This window comes from Hydractinia symbiolongicarpus, chromosome 15 (assembly GCF_029227915.1).
Source record: "Hydractinia symbiolongicarpus strain clone_291-10 chromosome 15, HSymV2.1, whole genome shotgun sequence".
NCBI classification, from domain to species: Eukaryota; Metazoa; Cnidaria; class Hydrozoa; order Anthoathecata; family Hydractiniidae; genus Hydractinia; species Hydractinia symbiolongicarpus.
This window is the reverse complement of record NC_079889.1, coordinates 3,619,176-3,643,824: the sequence shown is the minus strand read 5'-3', so window position 1 is coordinate 3,643,824 and position 24,649 is coordinate 3,619,176. Positions and strand designations below refer to the sequence as shown.

The 24,649-nt window shown below is 32.8% G+C and overlaps 2 protein-coding genes across 9 annotated transcripts; one reads left to right on the top strand and one right to left on the bottom strand.

Annotated features, from left to right (window-relative positions):
• Nucleotides 1-1,756: 1,756 nt before the first annotated feature.
• Nucleotides 1,757-22,505, bottom strand: LOC130628575 (uncharacterized). 4 transcript variants are annotated; one of them, XM_057441527.1, is made up of 11 exons: nucleotides 22,377-22,505; nucleotides 18,714-18,950; nucleotides 17,156-17,500; nucleotides 16,656-16,991; nucleotides 6,850-7,004; nucleotides 6,308-6,464; nucleotides 5,862-5,950; nucleotides 5,056-5,305; nucleotides 4,339-4,450; nucleotides 3,780-3,834; nucleotides 1,757-3,023 (listed from the first exon to the last, which is right to left on the bottom strand). In XM_057441527.1, the coding sequence occupies exons 2-11, from the start codon at nucleotides 18,769-18,771 to the stop codon at nucleotides 2,691-2,693; spliced, it is 1,890 nt and encodes a 629-aa protein (XP_057297510.1). In that variant the 5' UTR covers nucleotides 18,772-18,950; nucleotides 22,377-22,505; the 3' UTR covers nucleotides 1,757-2,690. The 4 variants fall into 4 exon arrangements, with proteins under 4 accessions (XP_057297510.1, XP_057297509.1, XP_057297511.1 ...); XM_057441526.1 differs by lacking the exon at nucleotides 22,377-22,505 and adding an exon at nucleotides 21,476-22,092; XM_057441528.1 differs by lacking the exon at nucleotides 22,377-22,505 and adding an exon at nucleotides 19,928-20,080.
• On the top strand, nucleotides 8,130-16,069 carry LOC130628576 (uncharacterized). Of its 5 annotated transcripts, none has more exons than XM_057441531.1 (3): nucleotides 8,179-8,273; nucleotides 12,318-14,235; nucleotides 15,211-16,069. In XM_057441531.1, the coding sequence occupies exons 2-3, from the start codon at nucleotides 14,213-14,215 to the stop codon at nucleotides 15,974-15,976; spliced, it is 789 nt and encodes a 262-aa protein (XP_057297514.1). In that variant the 5' UTR covers nucleotides 8,179-8,273; nucleotides 12,318-14,212; the 3' UTR covers nucleotides 15,977-16,069. The 5 variants fall into 5 exon arrangements, with proteins under 5 accessions (XP_057297515.1, XP_057297514.1, XP_057297518.1 ...); XM_057441535.1 differs by having other exon boundaries at nucleotides 8,181-8,273; nucleotides 12,318-12,418; nucleotides 15,211-16,067; XM_057441532.1 differs by lacking the exon at nucleotides 12,318-14,235 and having other exon boundaries at nucleotides 8,130-8,273; nucleotides 15,211-16,065.
• Nucleotides 22,506-24,649: the final 2,144 nt, after the last annotated feature.

Here is a 24,649-nt window from a genome sequence, read left to right as displayed (position 1 = left end):
CCGCACAGGGCTTGAGGAGAAAAATGTAAGAATTGTTTGTTATCTCGCCGCACAGGGCTTGAGCAGTGAAATGTTGATGTTATCTCGCCGCACAGGGCTTGAAAAGTGAAATTTATATGATATATAGCAGAACAAGGCTCGGGGAATAATTTGTTCACGATATCCCACTACCTGCGATTTGACGACTACAGACGAAAAACTTGATTTATTTATTATTTTTTATTTTTTGTCTATAATTTCACGATACCTCAAATTATATGGCTGGAAGACTTGTAATAGGTGCTTTGCGCGCTCAGTAAAGTTTGCGCGCTCATAGTTTGAGAACATTACTGGAAAATTATTTCTATAACTTCTAAGATGTAATGTAGAATTCAATTTATGTTGATTACGCAAACTTTGTATTAATTAATCAACTAGTTGTTCTTTTTTGACAGATCACCTCAGCATTGGCATCTAGGAGAAACTAGATTCTATTAGGGACGAGTCTTTACGACAAAAAGCTGCTAACCTACCAGCTCTTTTCAACGTTGCTTTTGCTCCAGGGACATTCAGTAAATATCGTAGGGCATGGCATAGGTGGGTGAATTGGTCCAGTAACTATTTTGAAGTTTTACACTGTCCGGCTGACCCGTTCTTCGTTTGCATTTTTCTAAACGTTTTAGTCGTGGAAGAGGTCTGGCAGTACAGTCATTTCGGCTTTTTGTGGAATTCGATGGGGAAACCTAAATACAGGTTTTGAATCGCCTACAGAAAGCCCAATTGTAAAGTTAGCATTCGAAGGAGCTAAACCGCTACTTTCAAAAAATAGTACAAATCGTAAAGAACCATTTACTGCAGAAATGATTAAGACATTGGTGTCTAAGTATGAAAAGTCCGAAAATTTGATGCAACTAAGATTCATAATTTTATGTATTTTTGCTTCGCGGGCTTCTTTCGTATAAGTGAACTCCTGAACATTAGACTGAAATACTTAAATTTGGAAAAGGATGCTGCCCAAATTTTCATTGAAAAGTCAAGAACAGATCAGTTGAGAGCAACACTGTCTATATTGCAAAAACTGACAGCACTGCTTGGGCATTATATTGGCTACACAAGTACTTAAAAGTGTCAAAAATTTCAGATCCGGAGTCTTTTTTGATCTGCAGGTTAGCAAAGACCAAACATGGTCATAACGCGATAGGGAATAAAGCAATTTCATACATTGCTGCTCGAAAAACATTCATGATTGTGGCCAATATGGATTGCACTCTTTAAGATCAGGGGGAGCTTCTGCAGCTTCTAACAATGGAGTTATCGAACGATTGATAGGGAGGCACGGTCGCTGGTCCCCTAGCAGCACTGTCAAAGACAGATACATGAAAGATAGCAAAAAGAAACGTTTAGACATTTCTCTGAATTTAGGTATATACCAGCCTACAGACTTGAGCTCTTTTACCCCTCAGTGTATTGTATATGTGATTTGCCAAGCCAACGAGGCGCGAATACCAATATCACCATATTGAGTTGTTGTTTATTCTTAATCACCCATTGCTGGGAAGAAGTAAAAAGTCCGTTCGTTATCATTGACATGTTCGCATTCCATATATGCATTTAACAGAAACAGAGTTCCTAACCACTTGTGGACGAACTACGGAATTTTACCCTCTTTAGCCCTATGTTATGTCCTAAAATGTAAAAATGATTCATCTTTACCACTTGATAATAAAAGAATATAAAAATCTAGTTTCATTGGCGGTACTTAATATTGACGTTCACGTAGCTTTTAAAGACTCTTTTTTCTTTAAGTCATAAAGTTATTACAAATCAAAATGTAGATCAACAAGTCAAAATATTATTATAATTAAAAATATTTACATAAATTACGGAAAAATAGCGGGAATCAATTAGACCTTTTCAATTTAAATGGTAGGAGCGGACTTCCCACCATGTTCTCGGAATTTTCACTATTTTATCAGAGCTAGTAAAAACTGTAATCAGGGCTAAATAAAGGAATTTGTAACTGATAATAAACCCACCCCTTGCTTATAAATATAATTTTGTAAGGGAGTGTTATATGAGCCAGCCAGATTGAGCGGACTAGAGCCGAGACGCTAAAAATCTTTACTAAAAATCAAACATTTTTTGTATGAGAATCGATCTATTCCGTTTTTCCAAGATTTCGGGTAATTTTATCGACATTCCTGCAAGACGGAATGAATTTTTCCGTGCAAACACGCCATACCAAGTCATCCTGACAATACGCGACATGGCTTTTTATGCTCCCGTAAACAATTCCTTTTTATAATTGGAAATATTCTGTTTGTTGCGTCTTGCTTTTTGTTTCGATTGATTGGAAGTCAAGCGCGCCAGCTTTTTTTTGCCGAGTCAATCCGTCGCCATATAAACAGTCCCTTAATAACATTTTCATTGGGTCCGTGGTTATAAAATTATAATAATATACAATTATATATATGTACAAATGGTGGAAAAATATCCTAAGAAATTTCACTCGAATTATTACACAAACCAATTAAAAATTGACAAAAATATACGGCTCAAACCGGCGTAGGAAAAAAATTTAAAAGTCTTTCATTCCCTGCTGTTACGGTTTGATTTTACTTAAAAATATTCATTATATAACGGAGAACAAAAGTATCCTGCACAAATCTATAACAACCACTTTTAATGCCGCTGTTATTGCAATCTGTGGTTTAAACTTTCAAGGGACTGTTGGTGGCACTTCTACTTCCCTTTTGTAGAAGACGCTCTCTTTCTAGTTCTCTTTGTAACTCCCTTTGTCGATTCATTTCCCTTTCTCTTTCATTTAAAGTTGCGTTAACAAATAATGTTTTATCTTTATTGTTTGCCGAAGTGATGTTGTCATCTGCATAACTATCTGGTCGTCCATTACCCTCCTCTGTCAATTGAGGTGGGAGTCTAGGGTTACTCTTTTTGACTGATTTATTGACGCTGTTGTTGTTATTGCCGCTACTAGTGCCATCAACATCTGATTCCTGGGACGAATTTCCCTCAGCTGCATCATTCTAAATATCAACAATGCCAACAGAAATAACCTTTTTAAAGGCATGGAGCTAATGCTTTGTCGTAGAATATTAGACCCAACAGGTGCTCGCCAAGTGAATGAGATATTCTACTTTGGTATTTCAATAACGAAACTGGCTACTTTTTTATGAAGTTATTGTTAGAAAACAGAAGTCCTTAAAGCTTAACTCCTGTGAAAAACAAATTGATTTCATGTAAAAGATCTTTAAAAGTTGTTCTGAAATCTTTTCATTATTTGATTTAGGGAAATGGCTCAGAGGTTTCTCTAATGGTGTGACACTATCAACTAGCTTTAGTACAACTTACACACATCCCCTCGCTCAGGGCTTGTTTATAATTTCATTAAAATCAGTGGAAGTCTAAGTTTTTGACTTGAGAAGCAATCAAGACTTTTGAAAAAATCTAAACTTTCTAAGCTCTTTCATATATAATTAAGTTGTTTCTTCGGTAAGTTTTAGTCAAAAAGGACAAATATGCAATGTTTATTTAGGAAAATATAACAGACTAAATTAATTAAAAAGGTCTATCCACCTCACAATTTGGAAAGCAAGTACCAATTGACGAGCAAATAAGCTAAAAGGAAGTGAATCCACCGATGGAAATATAAATCCAATTATTTTATCAAAGCTGAAAAATGTAATGCTGGCTGTTTGAAAAAAAACAGGGTGCTTTAAAATTAGCCGATTTTTAAGTGACGAAAAATAAAACTTATATGGAATCTCATATATAATCCTTACCGTTTTTCCAGTTACAGTTAGTGGTTCCTCCAAATCTTTAGCAATCTCCTTTTTGCTAAAAAAATATATATATTTACAAAAAATTAATAACAAAAAAGACATAGTTATCACTTTAAATTTTCTTTTAACTCACACAAAAACTTTGCAACTGTACGTAAGAAATACCACTATGCCACCACCTTTAAATCATTACGAAACTTTTAGTGAGGACAAAGGCATCTATGCCTTGCACAAAATAACCTCAAATGCAGATACCGCTATGCCTAAAGGCTAGTTTCCACGATCACAATATCTGGTACACAATTGGATACATTTGTACAATAACTTGTACACATGTAATTACGATTTACAATATATTGTACGTAAGTCCATATGTTTTCTTGAAATAAAATCAGTTTGATATGAAGAAACTAGTAGCTGGTCACTGTTGAATTAATTTGCAACGAATTGAATACGTTATCGACACAAATGTGCCGAGCTAATTATATCCTTCTTGTAGATGTTTGTATACCAGTTGTTACAAATGATTGTACAATATTACATATAATGTTCAACTTACGTGTAATACGAAATGAACGCTCCTATGATTAACATCACTATTGTTATGCTTGGGATGAGACAGCTGAGCAAAATCGATAATGGTATTCTCTTGTGAACACTGGGTAATGGATCTGAAATACAAACATATGAGACATAGTTTTTGGGACAACATAAAAATAATATTAAATGGCATTTACACTGGCCAACTGAAAATAATTTTACTCTACGTGAAAAACAGTTGGACAAACATTATTTAAACATTAAACAATGGAATTGGACATTTTAATATTAACTAATTTGAATATAAAGAGTCTCCATATAGTTAGCAATATATAGCCACAACTATTGTTATTAAACCTTGCAGATGAAGAAATGGGGTTCTACCTTATGTCGGTAGTCCGATTACAGTTCAATATTTGTTTATTAAATTCGACATTGAGTGGGGACAAACAGTGTTCGTGTATTGCTAATGGTCGTTGAAAAGTTTGGATGAGTAATCAAAACAGGCAATCAAATATCGATCAATATCTCATGTACAGCTAATACAGAATGCAATAATTATAGGGAGAATGTTTTACTTGTTGTTAAAGAAGTATTATCTTTACACAGATAAATGGCAGCATATTAAAATTGTTTCAGATTCTAACAAAATTGAACAAAATCCTCAGGATTATTACTAACTTTCAGCTGCTGCCCAACATCTCAAAAAAAAAACTAATTAAATAAATAAAATTACCTGACAATTTGAGACTGCATCTTGAAAAGACGTCACTGCAACCAACATCATTACACGCACTTAGTTCATAGTAGACATATCTACCAAATTTGTACTCGTCATAGTTAGAATACAGTTGATAATCGTCTTCTTTGCTCATAGCTACTGTTGCATTTAGAGTTATATTTGTCCGAATATGAGGAAGCAAAATCACGGTGCTAAGTTTGTAGGATTTGATCTTACCATATATCTTTGTGTCGATATTAGGAGACTAAAATTACAATATGGATTGGATAAACACTTGGTACCAGCAGCCGGATAGAAAATTATTTTACTTTTTTACTTAACTTTTTTCAATTCTATGATCAGACAGTCTAGCTGGAAAGTGGTACTAGGTGAAATAATCCCTCCCCCATAGTGAATTGCCCCCTGCCCCTATTTTTACTTGAATTTTGTATGAAGTTATTATCCTGATTTTAGGCAAGTCAAAAAGTTAGAAGAAAAAGAAAAACCATTGAACTTTACCTTTTAACATTTAAATTCGTTGCAAAACGTACGATAAAGCTGGTAAAAGAATTCTAAACTGCATTTTATAACTTTTTTTTTCAATTTATATCTTTTGCTTTGTTATTTTCTTTTTTCTCTAACTTCTGCCATTCTCAAAAATTTTCAAGTTTTGAGAATGTCAATATAATAAATCTCAAAACTAGTCGTTGGCCCGTGGAAAAATCCACGGGTTCGCCTGTCCTTTTTATACCGCATTGCGTGCGTCTCGCTACTTGCGCAGCTAAGCTACCATTTTTGTAAGGAGTAAATAAAAAGTTTACCTCCCATGTTAGCTTCAGCATGGCAGGTGAGCCACCAGTTGGTCGGGCTACTTGTTGACAAGTGAAATTTCGAGGATGATCGGTAATCGCTGCAAAATTACGAGATAATATATATTAATATAACATATAAAATTGGATAAACTACTTTAGGTAAAGCTCTGTTAGTTTTTGTCCATTTTGTCTATTTAGACATTAAATATATACTGTTAAAACATTCTGTGTTGATTTTTTTCATCACTTTCAAAGCTACTAAAAAAAGGCTTCGCGACCATAAAAAACATCTAAGGCGCATGCCGAGACACTAAACATCGGGAGCATGCCGCCAAGAACGCCTGAATAAAAAGCGCACTTTATAACTGAACCAATCAGAAATTGAATTCCTAATCAATCAATTCCCGCAAACGTAAAATCTGCTTTGTAAAAAGGTACATAAAATCGCAAGATACCTTTAACTTTGGTGCATTCTAACTGTGGTGTTGTCCAGTTAGCAATAATTTTATCTTCCGTTGAATATATGGATGCCTCAAACTTTGCAGATATGTAATAACATGTGTTCGGAAAGAGATCTTTGACAGGAATTAAACGACTGGTGGAAGCAATTTCCTGGTATCAGAAAATCAAATTGAATACTCATTAATACCGTCTTTAAATATACCTGCGTACAAATATCTTAAGTTTAGTCGTTGGTCAACTTTTTCGAGACGTTTTGCATTTGGCAAAAGACATTTTGGTGAAAACGTGTTAAACAGGACACAATTTCTTTTTTCCAACTGTAAAACTTGTCCAAGATCTTCACAAATGGTAATAATTTTGCTGGATATTGGCGTAAATATCTTAGTTGAAATGCCACCATAGACTTTGCAGAAAGAAAAAAAGAAATTACCCAAAAACGCATGGACTAATTGTAAGACTATAAAGACTTTAGTACACGGTGGCAAAATACGACTTTCCGTTCGATAATTCCCTTATAATGGCGAAATCATCATACCTTTTTCTCACTGGTTGATTCTTTAGTCCAATATTTAACCTTGTAGGAGATACCATGGAACTTTGTTAATTTTGTATTATCAAGTAACTTCACTAAAATTTGGTTTGACGAGTTGTAAATGGTCTCCACGGATGCAAAAGCTTCTGTTTCCTTTACTGTAGAAAAAAAAGAGTTAACATATAATACTCAGTGCTAAAAAGGTCCTATTCCAGATTACCTGCTTGTACGAGCCGTTCTTCATAACATGGTTCTTAAGAACGAAACGTAGCTTTGTCTATGAGCCAAAACTTTCTTGTGCAAAAGGCAAAAGCATATTTTAATTTTTTCATATTTTTATTATGTATTTGTGAAAATGTAATAAGAAAAATCCTAAAACTTCTTTCTGCCGATCCACATTACAGTTTTCAAAGCTGCATCAAACCCTATCCCATGGCACAATTCCAGCTTCTTATAACGTTATTTTTGACGTAAAACATGAGGAATTAGTTGACTATGTATATATATATATTTGTCAACTTATTGATGCGATTACTACTTAGTATAATAGAATGGATTTAACAAGGAATCAAGCCTTTATTTTTGACAAATTTTTGATGAAGAAAGTTTATCCGACTTGTAGTAATCTAAGCAAATACGTAATACACAACACTGTTCTCCGTCGCAGGTACTAATTTAGGAGGATCATTTCGGATACGCAATTTTTGTTATCAACAATTATGCGACTACAGTTTATTTTAGTTCTCCAAGAAATCTATTGTGATTTTTTATATAAAGCCCTTTATTCTTGCGCTGAAGGATACATTACTGGATCTTTTTATTTATTACCCCACGTATTACATCACACTCCTATTTCATATCACTTTCCAATAGTAACGCCGGTATTTTATGTGTCACCATGGCCGATGCCCGGTAAGAATGCTAGAAATATTTTCTTTATCGAAAAAGCAAAAGCGTTTTTTTTGTGATAGTTGAAAGTTTAAATATGGGTCTCGGTCATGCTGAAGCTGAAACAAACCTACGATGTCAAGTGTTTGCTGGGAACAAGATAATTATGCAGCATTTACTGAGACACCTAAAATAACCCAACTAAACCCGGCATACCACGAAGTCTTGTCCCTACCCTAAGAGTTTAGCATTTCAATGATTGTTGTAATAACAAAGTTTATGAGAACTGACATACAATCTAGATAAAGGGTAAACCGGAGCATCTCAGATGGAGCTTTTTTTAATTAACTTAGTTTCATTAGGCATAGTCGATATCAAAACAGATGTTAGTACACACATAGACAAAAGCAAACAAGGTTACAATGAGTTGAGCAATATATATTTGGACGCTTTTCTTCGCGGCTTGCTAAGAAATATCGAAACTGATTCAACTATCATCCAGTACAGCTCAAGCAAAAGTTGTTGTTAGAACTAGTCAGGTATGAGAACTGTTTTTTTATTAACTTCTAATATATATATTTATAAGGTTTAAGACACGTGAATTGTTTTGAATTAAAAAAAAATGTTTTTTCCAAAAGGTGATAGTCACTCTGAAACAAATATTCTAAATGTGTTCCATAATAGATTTTCTGAGGAATTTTGTAATCTTGCTGTATAAACTTTTTAAAGCAAAATACTTTTGAAAGTAACAAATTTGAGGTGGAATATTCTTTTCAAGGAAAACATGAGAGACCAGTACTTAGTATTGAATCTCCTCAGATTTCCGAAAAGTTTCCGACAGAAGCTGTAATCTGCAAGTAAACTGAGAAAACGTCTAAACTGAGGTAGATTTAATAAATACATACTTTACTATTCGATGAACGCTGTCCTGTTCTTGAAAGTTACTAAACTAAACCTTACATTACCCAGTTGATACTCAAACATTGTAGAAGCGTCGATTTGGCGTCAATTCGCTCAGACGTCGGCTTTAACGTATGTATAGCAGTAACTGCTGGTAAGTTAAGAAGATTTAAGACACCCACAAATCACAAGAATATTTTTCCCTTTCTTTTTTTTTCTTTTCTTTTTGGAGTCCTGTAGTTGAGTAATGCCGGTCCTGGGATTATTAACGCAGACCACGCAGGAATTTTTTCTCCATCTTGGGTTTGGTTGATTCAGTGCTTACAATGTGAGGTTGTTATGCAACCGTATTGCGTACGCGTATTTAAATGTGGTATATGCAACATAAACTTATGAATCATAGTATAACAGGCACATGATTTAGATTTAAAGAAAGATTGTTTTAAATAAAAAGTTTTTCTCATAGTTAAGCTAATTAGTAACAGTCATTGTAGGCTTGCATGATTCAGGTTTTAATCAGCTGTAGAGGTAATTAGGGGCAATTTCTTATTATTTGTTTTTTTAACAGTTATCTGACATGCGAATTAGTTGATCAATTTGAGGAAATGATGTAATTGCTGATGATTTCTTTGTAGAAAAGGACTTAAACAAAGATTAGTTGTAAAAGAGAAATCAAAAAAACCTGTTCATAGTTAAATCAACTCTTTTGTATTTTCTGTATTTTGTTGGATGTAAAGTATTCACACATTTTTACTCAATGTTCAACACACCTGTTGTTTCCTTTTTGGCTACAACAAGAAATCGTCTAACAATAGGTAGCTTTCGAACTACATTTCGATATTAGGATTCTAAAATTATTTTCATATAAATATTAGGTATTAAAGTTTATATTGCATTACAAATATAAATTACAGAGTTATAACTCAGCATTTGTTTTGTGTTTCAACGGTTAATCTTATTTGTCAACAAGGCGTAAGTTTGTAACTAGACAACACCAGATTACAAAATACTTCTGCAATGTTAAATTTTAAGGTGCACCCTAAGACTTACTAACAGAAAACATGTCTATATCATTTTTGCTTCGAGATTTTGAGTCGCAGATGGCATCGGCGTGTACAATCAAATTCCTGGGTTTTTTGATAGCTTTTTAACTAGGTTGGATAGTTATAAGTAAAATTGGCTGAAAAGCAAAAAAGACGACTCGTTAAGATTGGAGTTGAAAGAGAATTTAATTGCACTAAAAAGATTTCGTATTGTATTTGGTATTTTCAATCAAATCAGTTTTTATAAACCGTTTTTATAATTAGTGTAGATAACTAAGTAGCAACGTTCAGAGATGTGCTGCTGTGAGATTTTCACTGAATTGTATCTCAGCAAATATTTTTATAGGCTTGCACGAACAAAACGGAACAAAAGTGACAGTACCACTTAAGAAATTCTTTTTTGTTTTATAATCTATGCTGTTTTTAATCAAAAGGGTAGATGGAATTAAATGTAGCATTATATTTGACTAGTTGTTTATCAGTTAAGAAAAAAATCCACAGCCCTCACATTTTTGCACATAATTCATACATATTTCCTGCATTGGCATTTTGTGCGTTTTTGTCTGCCTGCGAACAGGAAGTAAAAAAAATATTCCGACGGGGGTTTGAAGAAAGAATATTTCGCAGACATACAGAGTGCATTTATTATAAATATATAGATGCTTCATGCATAATAATTTATTGTGCTTGTTTACGTTTATCCTACTGTCTTTTTTGACGTCGGTCAATACCTGCGTATACCAACCCGTCTTACAGAGAGCTAAGCCAAGGCATTAGAACCTGGACACACAAACTGGTATTGCCTAGTTGTATAGCAAACAACTTCAGCCTTTCGTCATTTTTGAAATATGGATAAGTAGGTCATTACTTGAGGATTTGCAAACCAAGTGGATAGCGTTTAAATTGTGCTAGTAACCTTATATAGCTTTTTTGCGCAACGAATTGATCTCCGTCGGGTCCCTGTTTTAAAATGTCGGAAAAATAGTCAGGCTGATATCTACAAATTCAAAAACTCAAAAGTACGAACCTAATCCGCGTCCGATGTTAAAAATAACTGACTGCAGAAAGTTCACAAACAAAAACGCATAAAATGCTTTTTATCAGAAATTGTTATGCAGTAATGATTTCGTTCAGTCGAATTTTTATAAAGTGGATATTCGCGGACAAATCTGTCTCAGTGTTTTCCAGGCTCTCTTCAGTCTTTCTCTCTGTTTGACAGACAGGTATATTGCTCGGACAGACCAAGAGAAAAACATTTATTAAATAGGAAATAAAAATGCTACAAGTCTAAATAAATAACCAACTGTTTTACACAAATATTTAGAAAGTAAGTAAAAAAAAATAGAAAAAAATGTGTGCCAATGGTCACTGCATGGAGGAAAATGTCAATAAAACTGCTTACACAACGAGGGAACTGCCCGCTTAAGAAAGATTCCGCTGAAAAAGGTTTATTCTGGCTTCAAAGTTTTTGCAAAATGAAAACAATCTATATTTCCTTGTTAACAATAACAAAGAGGGTAAAAATCACGTGGAAACTGAAGCTTCCTATTTCACAAATTATGTTAAACCTTTAAAAGTACTTTTTGTCTAACTAAAGTTTGCCACGTTCTTTTACGATCATGCTTATTAGCAGAAAACAACTTTAATTACCGTACGCAATAGTGTCTATGTTAAATATGTACGGAATGAGGTATCAGTGATGGGTGAGTACTAGCGGTTTCATAAATTGAACAATCCCCTTCCAGCTTGCTAAATAGCAACAGGAAATGGGAAGGTCTGTCTTAAAACGGATATCAAAGCTGCAATTCTAATTTAAGACAAAAATTAATTAATTAACTTTGGTTTTTATCACTTTCTCTTAATCGTTGGAGCCTTCACAGATTAGCGGTCAATTAATGCACTAAAAATACTAAATAATTTTGTTTACTTCAGTTAGGAAAGATTGCATAACTTTGTGAAAATTTTAGATTTTAGAATGTCGAGGATACAAAATATCAATACACCTAGCTTACAAACTCTGAGTTTTTAAACAATCTGGACTTTAGACCTTAGCGACAATATAAGGCTAAATTTAAGTTTTCCACTCTTAAAACAGTTGGATATCTGTTAATGCTAATAAAAGTTTACCTTCTCATTTTTTTATTGTTACAAATACTCGTATTTTTCAGTCTAAATCCTTAACTAAATGTCAAATATGACAATCATGAAGCCTACAAGGGAGGAACAAAGTCCAATGCTTTAAATAACTTTATAAAATGCCTGCTCCAAACCCACTGGTCAGTTTTTATTAGCATTTTTTCTGGCGCTATGGCAACAGCGTCGAAGTTAAAGCCAGCCTTTAGTTCAATGCAAGACACTCCGTTGCTATCCAGTAATGTACTGCCTTTTTATTTGTTAATCAGCCGGAAATAATTTACATATTTTTTGATAATGCATTGGTTATGTTTTTATAGAGTATTATTTATTTTAACGGCTTGGAAAAGATTGTTTGTCCTATGAATATTAACATCTCAAATTTTCTTAATCAGTATACCACTAACTATAATATATAGTAAGGCTTATGTGCGATTTACTACGTCTAGATGGATGCAAAATAGTTAGACAGTCTACAAATGTTTGTCACAGAATTATATATTTTAGGCATTTCCGTCTTCTTCAAAATAGCGCAGTCAGCGTTCTTGGACATTCGAGATAACAGAAGATAGATGTAATCTGGTGTTTCTGGCAACCTTTATCAAAAAGTACAATACACTTATTATGACCATCTCTATCTCCGTAGTTCTCTTTCCAAAGCTTTTAATTCTAGCATGCACAAAGGAAATTTCTTAATGAATTCTATTAAGCAATTTTATTATACCTCATTCTGTAAGAGTCAGGGTGGTGGAAAATGCATTTTATATGTGCGATGAAATTTTGTTTTAAAGATTTTACGTTAATTTCAAAGCCACGTATTTACTTCAAGTTTTTCCTAGACTAAAAATACAATGTTCTATCATGAATCTAAAGTGTTTTATCTAATACTATAATGTTTTATCAGTAAAGTTTATAAAAAGTTTATAACTATAGTGAAGTTCGAAGCTTTCAAGATATTAGATGAGATAATAAGGAGACTCAATTTTCTCTAAAAATGTGAAAAAATTCGTCAACACTGATTTTTTACTAAACGCATGCCAAAAATCACTAATTTATGTATTATCCTTTAAATTGATCTAAAAATTATCACATGAAAATTCAGCTTCTTATGACTACAGTTGTTCAACGATTAGTCCTTGACGTATTAGTCATAACAAGAGCCTAAATAATAGACAGAAGTGTTATTCTACAGTATCCCATAGTTTCTAACGATATATATATATTCAAGACATAGCTCTTATGACAGAAGGTATTATAGTGTGAATATCAGTAAGCTATCAATACACTAAGTCTACTACGTATGGGGTATCTCATGCTAAGCAGGTGTCGTGCAGAGATGAAGCAATGAAGTTAATAGGTAACGGTGTGTTGGATCAATTAACATTCTATATTGGATTTCAAAGGATGGTTTTTATATGCTCTCATATATTTGACTGTTAAAGATTATTTTATGGATATTCTTGACTTGTAGATCGACAAAAGATATACAGCAGCACTAAGTCTGATTGATGACGAGTTTACTTCGGAAGGTGCATCGTTAAGACAGCTTTCTGACTGCGTGTGGAACACCACATTTAACATTCAGAACTGTCTTATATTGCCTTAGGAGGCCCTAAAGTATCATCTAGCTATTGCGAAGAATCAAACATTAACAGAGGGGCAAGAAAACCGTCTAAAAATGCAAAAACGGTTGCTAAGGGCGTTGCTATGCATTTAAAAAAAAGTGTCAGAATGCGCAATAAAAACGTAAATTTGTCATAAGCACTACTTGCCACGGTATTCTAAGATGAATTTGCTGTCAGAAAACAGGTAAAAGACAATTCTTGAAATTTAGAATTTTTTGCTAGGTGAACCGCCTTAACCAAAATGGTTAATTATTGCGAAAATATGTACTTAGTTCCGTAGCTTCTGCGTTGTATAAAAGTTTTATTCTTTTTAATTTCTTTATCTAAGTTTATTTTATTTTTTTGAAGACACAAAAGTTGAAAATTCTCAATGATTTTCATCAACAACTTTTAAGTTTACCTGAATAGCTATGTACACGCATATTAGATTCATATAGAAACCGTCGCATATTTTATACCACTTGCTGCAATACTTATAACTAGTCTTAATTTGAATCTGCTCTCACAACACGCATGGGACAATTAATTCTCAAAATCACTCTGCGTCAAAAAAAAAAATAAATAAATAAAAAATTTAGATTTGTTTGTGAGCTTTGTAAGAATTGTGCATGATTAAAATTTGGTAAGTAGATGTTAATTCTCTTATTTTGATTTTAATTTTTATTGTTATTATTATTATTATTATTATTTGTTTATTTGGTTTCGTGTTCGTTTATTTATTTGCTTATATAATGTCTAAATGTTCACGAAAGTTCATGTGAATGTTATGACTGACGCATGACGAGATATCAATGGAATAGGTAAATATAGAAAGAAATGGTAAAATTTTTAACATAAGATGATAGCTAGAATAATATTTTTGATGTAAAAAAGTCAGCACCTCTGTCAAATATTTTTAGCTGTAAAATTGCATATGAAGATGCGATCATGTCAAAAAAAAGCATTTATGTTCGTAACACAACACAGTGTTGAACAAATAATTGATGTGTTAAGGTTCTTCAGCTATGCTAATTACTACAAGATTTTGCAAAGTTTTAGCAACAATCAACTGACAGTGCAAAACAAAAAAATTAAGCAATGATATCTTTTCTGCTGGTCAGTAATATTACCCAAGTTGTTTAATTTTGGTAAATGATCTAACAAACCCCCTGGCATTTATTTATTTTTCAAGATTTTAGGGGAACATTTATAAAAGACGGGGTGAAATGGTGAGTATGTGTTTAAACTAAGGAATCCAAATACCACCACAAAAAAAAATCTAAGGTACACCCATGAAGTCATCGCCACTGTTCCATCTAACAGAGTGCAGTTATATTTTTAAATTTCCTTAACTTAAAGTATAGAAGACCTCAATTTTTGTCTTTATATCCTTTTTTTCAAACGAGGAAGTCTCTCATAAACGTTTTTTGGTTAAAAAAGAACGTTTAATTGAGACAAGGGTAAACAGAGATCATGCATTTACTAAATTTTTTAATATTTTTGGAGGGAGGTAGTAATCTCAGACAGGTATTTACCGGAACCTCTATTGTAACTTTCTTTTTATATTTCGTTTAAAAATTGCTTTTCCATGCGACGCATTACCACACGGGTAGCTCGCCTTAACTTTTGTGGCTATTTATTACAGCTGCTTGGGTGTTTGGGTTAACAAAAACCTGAACTACCAGAGATTTGATTGATTTTTGGCATTCTCGACAGATTTTTATATTTGAAAAGACAAATAATTAAATGCTGAATCTATTGTATCGTATTTTTATTTTTATTTTTAATTTGTTTAGAGATTTTCCCGAAATGACAAAGGCAAACTTACTTCTCAGACATAACAGTTTCAAAGATTACCAAAGTAAAGAATGTGATGAAGATAATTTTTATCAACTCACTGATTCAAACAGTAATGAGTATATGTTTACAAATACAGAGTCAAAACATCAAGTCAAACTTGCTAAAACTAGAAAGGTAAATGGTTTTAAGACGAACAATGATAAAGATGAAATATCGAGACCACTGACAAGAAAGAAATCTTTCGCTAGACTCGGTAATGCCTTGAGAGATTTCCAACAAAAACTTTCGATGAGGACAAATAACAAACCAGACGAAAAAGTCGATGTCAATATTGAAAAAATGCATAAAAAATGTAAGCGTTCATTGTCTTTACCAGCAATAGTTAATGAAGAAAAAACATCTAAAAAACGGACCAGAAAGTTGAGTGTTTTTCGTAAATCTCCCGCGCCACCAAAAACACCTGATACTGAATGTAATAATAACAATGACGCTATATTTACAAGAATGAAAAATTATAGACATAAAAACCCAGACCAGATCACAGAAGAAGAGAGAGAATTAGAGTTAATCAACAAGAGGCGTAGAGGTGGTCGGAGCAGATCTGCACAATTACCTCGACAAGAGGGTATTATTATAAAAGAAAAACTATCGAGAAACAGAAGTCTTTCAGCAGATTTTGAAGAAGTTCCAACGTTTCAACAACTAGTTGCTTTAAGACTTCATTCCTCGAAGGAGACGCAGCTATGTTCTACCGACCTGTAAATTTGTTTAAATAAAATTAATCTCAATATCAAAAACATAAATTGTTGTTTTTGCTGGTCTTCTAATTGTGATATTTGCGGGAAAATAGTCAAAAATAAATTTTAGAGAGAAAAATCAGAAAAGAGAAAAAAGCCTTTAGGCGTTTGCGCAAAAGAGTTGTAAACAGAAGGAGGGTGGTTGCAGCATAAAGCAAAGTGTTTTCAAGGAAGCAAGTTTTAGTGTCTTCTCCCGGAGCTACCATTTATTAGCCCCAAGAATTGGAAAATTTTACAAATTTAAAAGTTTAAAAGCAATGAAAATTATGTCGAGAAAACGCATGGCTTATAAGAATCGAGGGGCTCATAATTGCAAAAAAGTAGGCGGCACGCTTGACACGTTTTAATTGCGAAAATTATGCTTAAAGCACAATAAGGTGCTATTCCTTTCACGAAGACCACGTATGTCAAAAGCTCAATACCGAACAAAAACACAAAAAGCTGAATATTTTTATTTCAATACAGCATTATTGTGTCTTATTTTATTTTCTCAATTAAATTCTTATTTAACAACACTTTGATCAACAAACCAACTTGAGTTTGTTTCAAAAAAATTAAGGAGTAAAATTTAAAGAGAAAAAGCAAGTGTCTTCAAAGTGAAGTGAACAACTGATTTAGACAGATTTTAAAAAAATTATTCTTACCGTTTCTTATGTTGAACATTTGGCTCACTGCTAGCCCTGCTGCACCATCTTGATCAATGATAATAATAATCGACACAATCGAGCATTTTTCAAGTTTCTTGGCTTCCTTTACTACGCATATGACCGTGTTCTCCATATCCATTTGCGAAACTGTACAAGTCTCCATTAAGCTCCATTCTTCTATCGATCCATGCGAGCAATTATTGCCACGAACACTCATTGCGTACTTGGTATCCAATGTTGTACGAACAAGTTCATTATAGGGGCTATCAGCGAATACATATAGATTATTGCTTACTATTGCGTACGATATATTTGTGGGAACTCGAGGTGGATCTAAAATAATAATATTTTTTACAAGACACCTTTCGCTTTTGATTATTTTGTTGCAGCCACAGAAAGTTAATAGGACAAGATATCGTATTTAATTCAACAAGACCACCTTTTAAAACTAAACCCTGTCATTCGCAAAGTAAAATTATAAATGTATGTGTCCTTACTTTTAAAAACAAAGCTCGTTGTCGCCTTTTTAGTAGTAAATCCAGTGAAATTACTCTCTAGAGCGCACATATAATCTCTACTTGGTGTGTAAAATTGATGGGATACATATATTGAAACCCATTGATGATGAATAAGTGGCATATCATTTTTGTAAACCACCTTCGATGTATTTAGCATTTGGTTGGTCCTTAAATCCATGATCTTTAGATGGAAATAAAATGATTGGTTAAATTTGGAAGCTTGTTTCCAGGTCACAGAGCCTGTACAGTTTAAAAGGACACGCTCCCCTTCCAGTAGTAGTTTCATAGCTCTTTCACTTTGCATTTCTACGCTTGTGTTGAACTCTACAAAAGATAATATGTGTATAGTTTTGTGCTATCTTAACTCTATTCAATAAAAGGGAGAAGAAGAGTGAGGTCACATGGTTAACTCGATTTCCTGATTTTATCGGGTTTTATCCTAAAATTAGGAATGGATTTTCGGGTAATCTTTCGCATTTGTTTATGGGAATTATGTAAAAACAGAAGATATTTTACATAAATTTTATTTGGCTATCAAAAAGGTTCAATAGAATGAAATTTGTTCCAAAACTATATTATTTTGAGCAAGTAGTGTTTCCTTTGTAGCCAAATTTCTAGCTTCTGATTACGGCACAAAAAAGTGCTGAAATGACCTTTAATGACATTCTGTCATTGTGGCAAGTTTGATTCAATTTGGACAAGCCTATTAAAAGTTATGTAGAATAATTTGGAATAAGGTTTTAGGGTTGACTTAGGTCATGTGTCTGGTGTAATGTCCTTAAAAATACCAAGGACGTTTAAAACCCGACTTTAAATTTCCTCAAAAATACATATTCCTAACCTAAAATAAAAAAAAGGCAGAAAATTATGGCATCAATTAAAAAAGTAACTACATTATATGGTGGTATAAACCATCAGCATGATTTACTAAAGTTACACCCAGTTCCTTTTTTTAAGACAGTGATTTAAATTCGAATAAAACACGCTTCCCAAAATAACAAAAAAATATGAAAAGTGGTAGTACAGGCGGTAATGAAGCATGAGTGCTTTCTTAGAAAGAGTGCACATCTGATTCAAGAAAATGCAATTTTCTAAGATTCCATTAAAAAACGATTTTGTTAGCTTATTGTAATCAACCAAGCAAGTTTTATTAACAAATAAATTATGCCTCCTGCGCGTTCATTTGTGTTGCATTTTATTTCAGTGCTTCAGTGAAGAACACTGATAAAATAGAATTTTACAGATATGTAGCTGGCACGATTTACTAGTAAAAAGCATAGTGTTATAGTAACGATCCAGTACTAATCGTTGTAATTCAATTGGCTAGATTGACGAAGATTTAGTACAACTCACAAGGACATCAGCATAACATTGCATCCCTCCTCCCCCACCCCTACTCTTTCCACGTTGACTACGCTGCTGAATTGTGTTACGTTGTTAGTGAGAGATCCTTCACGAGTTTTCTCACAAACAATACATTTAAATTCATAAAAAAAACAATACGCAAATAACTTATAACGAAAATATAATTTCATACCTGGTATAACACCACATCCAACGATGGAAATCGTCGTTAGCAGTAATAGAAACCTCATATCGGATCACAAGATAACACTACTTTTGTTATGAAATGTTAGTAAGATGGTGATATAAGTAACACAACGTCCCTCTCGAAATTAACAACTGCTGTTGCGGAATGTAGCAAGCGATATATCATCCAATTAAACCAATCGGTTAGCCTTTTGTTTGGCTAATTGAGCTGGTCTTGGGTGTGCTAATAGAGATAAAAAAGTAAAGTAAAGATTTACGATGCACAATTTCTATAACTCTCCATCGCAGGGTTATTTTGTGATGAACACTTTTAAGTAGTTACATACTCCACGCAGCTAGTAAACTTTCCCACTAAAACCTGTTAAAGATGTAGTTTGTTGAGAATTGTTTACTCGATGCCTATTTTTAAGCCCTGCATTTACATCGCAGCAGCAAATGAACGGAGACCTCATCGTACATTAAAATTAGTGCTGAAGATTTGAACTGTTGCTATCATCGCATTTACAGTCAGTGGCACCTAATTTGCAGCTGAAATAGAGAATAATACCTGAATTATATGAATTGACGGTGGTTGATTCCACACTTTCTTTCAGAATACCACAATTCTAAATGTTGGTCATTTTTTGTACAATAAACCTAATTGTATTGAACCAGAAACCTTTTGTAAGAAACCTTACAAAACATGTTCGTATGAACAAAAAAAACCCTGCAAGTCATTCCTGGCTTTTATTTTTTTTCGAAATTATGAATGCGATATTACGATCTTTCCATTTCAATGACAGTCTCTTCTTAAAAAAGGGGTTTATTTACAGCAACCTTGAAAAAGATAACTGAAAGATGCATTTCTGAAAATAATTTTTTACATAAAACAGTCGAGAACGTAAAGACGGAAATAGATTAAAAGAGTGATGGCATTTGAAAGGAAAATAAAGATAAAAAAGTTTATAAAAGTTTTTCTACGGATGCTACAATGTCCGCAGGCACTGAACTAGTCCATTATAACTAGTGTATTATTACTAGTCTGTTGTAACTATCCTGTTCAAGAAATAATCAGCCGAAATATAATATTTTCTAACTTGCCTTTAGATAAAATTTCTGATACTTTTAAGTTATCCTTAAGTTCATTTACCACAAGGTATATATTATACAACGTGATATCATCTGAGGTGGAGAGGTGTGAATACCACAATTATGACTTACCTCATTTAACGTGCCGAAACGATTATCGCTTTAAGGCTTAAACTCTCTGAGGGCTTTATTTTCATTACACAAAAAAATATTCAATAAAATATAAGACTGAAAATAAAGACTAAATATTTTTAATGTAAAACATATTCCCATACAAGCAGTTTAAATTTTTTTTAAAAAAAATATATATATTTTTTTTATTTTTCGTTTTTCTCTTTCTTTTCCAATTGTTTACATTTTCAGGTTTTGTAAATTATCCCTGTGTGACGTCATATTTACCGAATTAATTTCTTTTCTCCGGCAGATGGAAAAAATTATTTTTATAATTCATAAGAGCTTTGCGAGAAAAAAAATATATAAAAGAAAAAAAAGAAACACTGTTCTGTTCATTCATTCATCTTTTATTTATCTTTCTCATTTTAGGTTGAAAAAAATAATTATATGTATTAGACATCTATTATTCATGCTCGATTTATTCTCTTTAATACAGAACAAGAAAAAAAAATGGAATTGCAACTATTTTGTTTTTCCAGTTTTGCCGAAACACACAAATAAACAAAACTAATAACCACGATGATTTTGTCCTCATCCTTCCATTACTCTTTGAATATTTTTTTCATATATTGATAGTTTTAATTAATTCATAATAGCCGAGAAAATACTGCCTTGCGCCAAGGATACACGATACAGCGAGAGATATGTGCGATGGCTGAGAATTCCAGTGAATTTTTGCATCACAGATTTTTAACTAACACGCCTTTACGCTGCACGTAAGATTAAACTGAGAAAATACTAGATTAAGTGCTATGCTTAGATACTATTGTATTGTACATATTCTTGATCCTTTATTTTAGTCCATTTGTTTCTAGCGTTTCTTTTCTACTGAATACTACCAAGAAATATTAAAACACTTACGAACGTCTGAAAATTTTCTTGAATTCCAGTTGTTATAAAAAAAAGCGTGCAAAGTAATTTTAGATTTTTATGACTTATTTATTAATTACACTTTTAATAGATAGTTTCGCGCCAATTTTTTTCGATGGGAAGCACGTAGACACTAGGGAGGTCTAACGTTCGCGATAATTCGTTACTTAAAAAATAAATCTACTCGATATTGCAAATACTATACTGTAGTATATTATACTTCCCTTACGAGGGAGGTCTAATGTTCGCGTTAATTCGTTACTTGAAAAATAAATCTACTCGATATTTCAAATACTATACTGTAGCATAATATACTTGCCTTACTCCAAACAGAAACTCGTTTCCTTTTTTATTTCTATAAGGAAAACATTCGCCCTAGCTGTTTAGCATTTGGTCTTCCTGAAAACTCGAGAAATTACGTTAACCATAAGCCAGTCAAAACATTTTCTTTTATTACAATACTTAGTTACATTTAACGCAACTTGATCTATGTGATTGTACAAAAAGTTGAAAGATTTTCTCAGACATGACTAATAACACAAAAAAGGTGAAGAAATACACCCAGGAAAGAAGGAACAGAAACACAAAAGATATTCTTAAAGTTTAGCACAAGAGTAAACGTAGAAATTTTCGTACCTTTCGGCTTTGCATCCAAGAACTCTCAATTTTAAAATTCTCAGCATATCCATAGCCAAAGAAAGTTTTAAAGAACAATTTTTAACATAATAGTAAGAAAATATAAAATATGAAAAAGTATTAAAATATGAATATTTAATATATTAAGACCAACTTTATGAAGCGATCATCTTGATAACAATTTCATGACAAAGTTCAGCACAGTTTGCAATTTACGAAAGTTCAATTTAAAACTCCACTCTTTCACCATCTTCATACAAATCAAAAATACAAAATATTGTATATCCCTAAGAAATGTTTGCATAATTTATGTCACTTTAATTAATTTATGTAAATATGCTTACGGTTTTAAATTATTTATAAGATATCACAACCAAAATTTATATCCATTTTTAATTAAGTTTTTTATCCACTTTCATGCAGTTTTGTCCATTCCTTTATCTGTAAATATTTCCAAAATATATTCTGCGGATTTCACCATATTGCTTAAGTTGCTCTAATTTACAGAATCGACAGTTGTTATCAATTTCTGGCGCGAGACTCCTAAAAATCTTTTTCATTTTTCTCCTTTTTTATTTACTCCCTTTTAAGCACAAATTAATTCGTTGTTTTTTGGAAAATATGTTCTTAATCAAACTCTCTCGACACGATCAAAAACTTCTTTTGAATTTTTAACTGAGGTTGAGAAAGATCAATCATGGGTTGCTAAATCATAAATCTCTAATCAACGTCAAAAAAAGCAATAACGGACGACAAAGACGACAATGACGGCCACGATATTAACGATGACGCTGATGACGACAATTTTAACGACGACGATGACGACAACAAAAGCAACGACGGCGGTTAAAAATGAAAAGGTAAAAACGGTAAAACAGACAAGTTAAACCGGACGACTTACTTTGTTTTTAAAGAAATTCTATTTTTTATGGATCCAACAAAACTCCATTATAAGGATAATTCTGATAAGATGAAAAAGAATTCAGAATAAACTTTATTAAAATGTATAATAAAAATATGTTATAAGAACTGTTGTAAAGAAAAATGATGAGCGAAGAGAGAATGTGAAAAATAACAAAAGAATGAAATGTAGAGATTGTTTTATTTTTTCATGAGGTAACTTATTGATGATAATTCTAATAAAAATAAGTATCTTTTTATCTTGTTTTGAACATTCGTGCGCCGCCAAAAATTATTTCAATTTCATAACTTTTCTTCTTTTTCATTTTATTTGTTTGTTAATTTTATTTGTTTATTCACTTATTGATTTATTTTGTTGTTGTTTTCTTTCCTTCTGGCTTGGAGTATATAAATATAATTTAAATTCCATAAAATTAAAAAAAGCTTTGAGTAAACGATAACGAAAGTAAAAAGGAAAAAAAAAAAATTGCATTTGCTATTTCGGCTAAAACTATTTCATGCATTCTTAACACGAAAGTTCGTGTGCCTGACAAAATAGGGTGTACTAACCCTATTTACACCTGATTTTCTTGCTATCAAATACCGGGAGAGGGGGCAGGGGGAGGGGAGGGGGATGGATATAATCATCTGAAATAACTTTTCAATAACACAAGCTATGTTAATAAAACTTGTAGGAATATAATGGCATAAAAAATTGGTCTGACATCCACAAATTCGCTACGGCGTTGTTTTATTTCTGATGCTACGTATTTCCGCGGCAGACAATTATCAGTCGCGATTGAATTGATCTTGGCATAAAATTCGTTCACTAACTAGTTCTTATTTTAAGGTCTTATATTATTACATTTCTGGATTATGTAAAAAGTGAAATCTTACTTTTCTTTTCTTGGAGCACAAAGCAACACGGCTGACATGGCAACTCCAAAAATAAAATTTTCTTTATCAAAAAAACTTCCAAAGAGATAATTATAATAGTCACAATGTTACATCCCTGTTGAAGCAGTATTTAAGAGTTATGATAGAGAAAGTGAGTTGGTGGTGAAATCTAGACTCAGTTTAATAGTTGTAATAAGTTGTAGTCTTAAGCTGGCAGCAAAAAAATCACAATCATGCCTACTGTACATATTTTCGGTCCTGATGATTTTTGTTCGTCGCACATATTCCGGACTTCGCTATTTCGTTCTCCACACGGTGTTAACCCGTGAAAAAATTGACCAAAATTCGTGCATAAATATTTCGTGTATTTGAAGCATCACTCTTCCTCGCTCACAGACAAAAAGACGATAAGCAGTGGAAAAACTTATGGAATTCGCTTGTCGTGCGTAACTACTTTGTGTGTCTGCACATCTTTTCCTCGCTCACAGACCAAGGGAGGACCTTTTTATCATAAAGGAGACTGAATGTTCAGTTTAATCAAAGGAACTATTGACGTATTCAGACTTCACTTTAAATTTTTACAAGTAGAGCTTTTTTCACTAGGAACTCTATTGGTAGATTTTTCATCTCATCTGATTGACAGCTAAAGGAAATTGCTTCCAACTACTTTAAAATGTTAAAAGAAAACCCTAATCTGTCTCTGAAAATAGTATGGTATAAAATAGTATAAAAAGATGGACTCAGAGTTAGAGTGTTTGTCTGTTTTAAAGGCATGAAGGTTAATTGTACTCAAATCGATATACCGAAAAACAATAGTTCTAAAAAGGAATCACTACTTTACGAAGCGTCAATATAAGTCACTAATTCGATAATTATTACGATTACCAGTTGTTCACCGTGGAAAATTCCACGAGAATTCACCTTTCACAGCAAAGTCGATAAAATTGTATCGCATTTGTTATTTGTAGATGGCCTATTTCGTGTTTTGCTAGAAAGACAGCCAACGGCTATAGTTATAGAGGTTTATGCAGGAGAGCCACTTCAGTGTTGATCACATGAGCCAGGTTAGTTTTATTCTGGTCTGTTTATGGATATCGGCTCGCTAAAATATGGAATCTAACCAGCCTAGATTGAAAAAATGATCACATCACTAGTGATTATTGGACTAAGGATTTTCCATATAGTATTTAATTCCCATCATACATTATTATTTTCGTCTAAAAAACAAAAAAATGTATTCTCCTTTTTTAGCATTGAACATATGTAACAGAATTTTTGTATTTGTATTTAGAAAGATGAGTTTATTATGGGTGTTTTAACTTGATTCGACTTTCGGAAGACCAGTTATAAGGACCGTGATTACCCCCTTCTAATTTC

Coding starts and splice junctions, on each gene's coding strand:
- LOC130628575 (XM_057441527.1), bottom strand. CDS start 18,771: ATGAGGTTTCTATTACTGCTAACGACGATTTCCATCGTTGGATGTGGT. Junction 7,005..16,655: donor AATGTTCAACATAAGAAACG/GTAAGAATAATT, acceptor TTTTTTCTACAG/TAAAGGAAACAGAAGCTTTT. Junction 3,835..4,338: donor GCGTTCATTTCGTATTACAC/GTAAGTTGAACA, acceptor ATATTTTTTTAG/CAAAAAGGAGATTGCTAAAG.
- LOC130628576 (XM_057441531.1), top strand. CDS start 14,213: ATGACGAGATATCAATGGAATAG. Junction 14,236..15,210: donor ACGAGATATCAATGGAATAG/GTAAATATAGAA, acceptor TAATTTGTTTAG/AGATTTTCCCGAAATGACAA.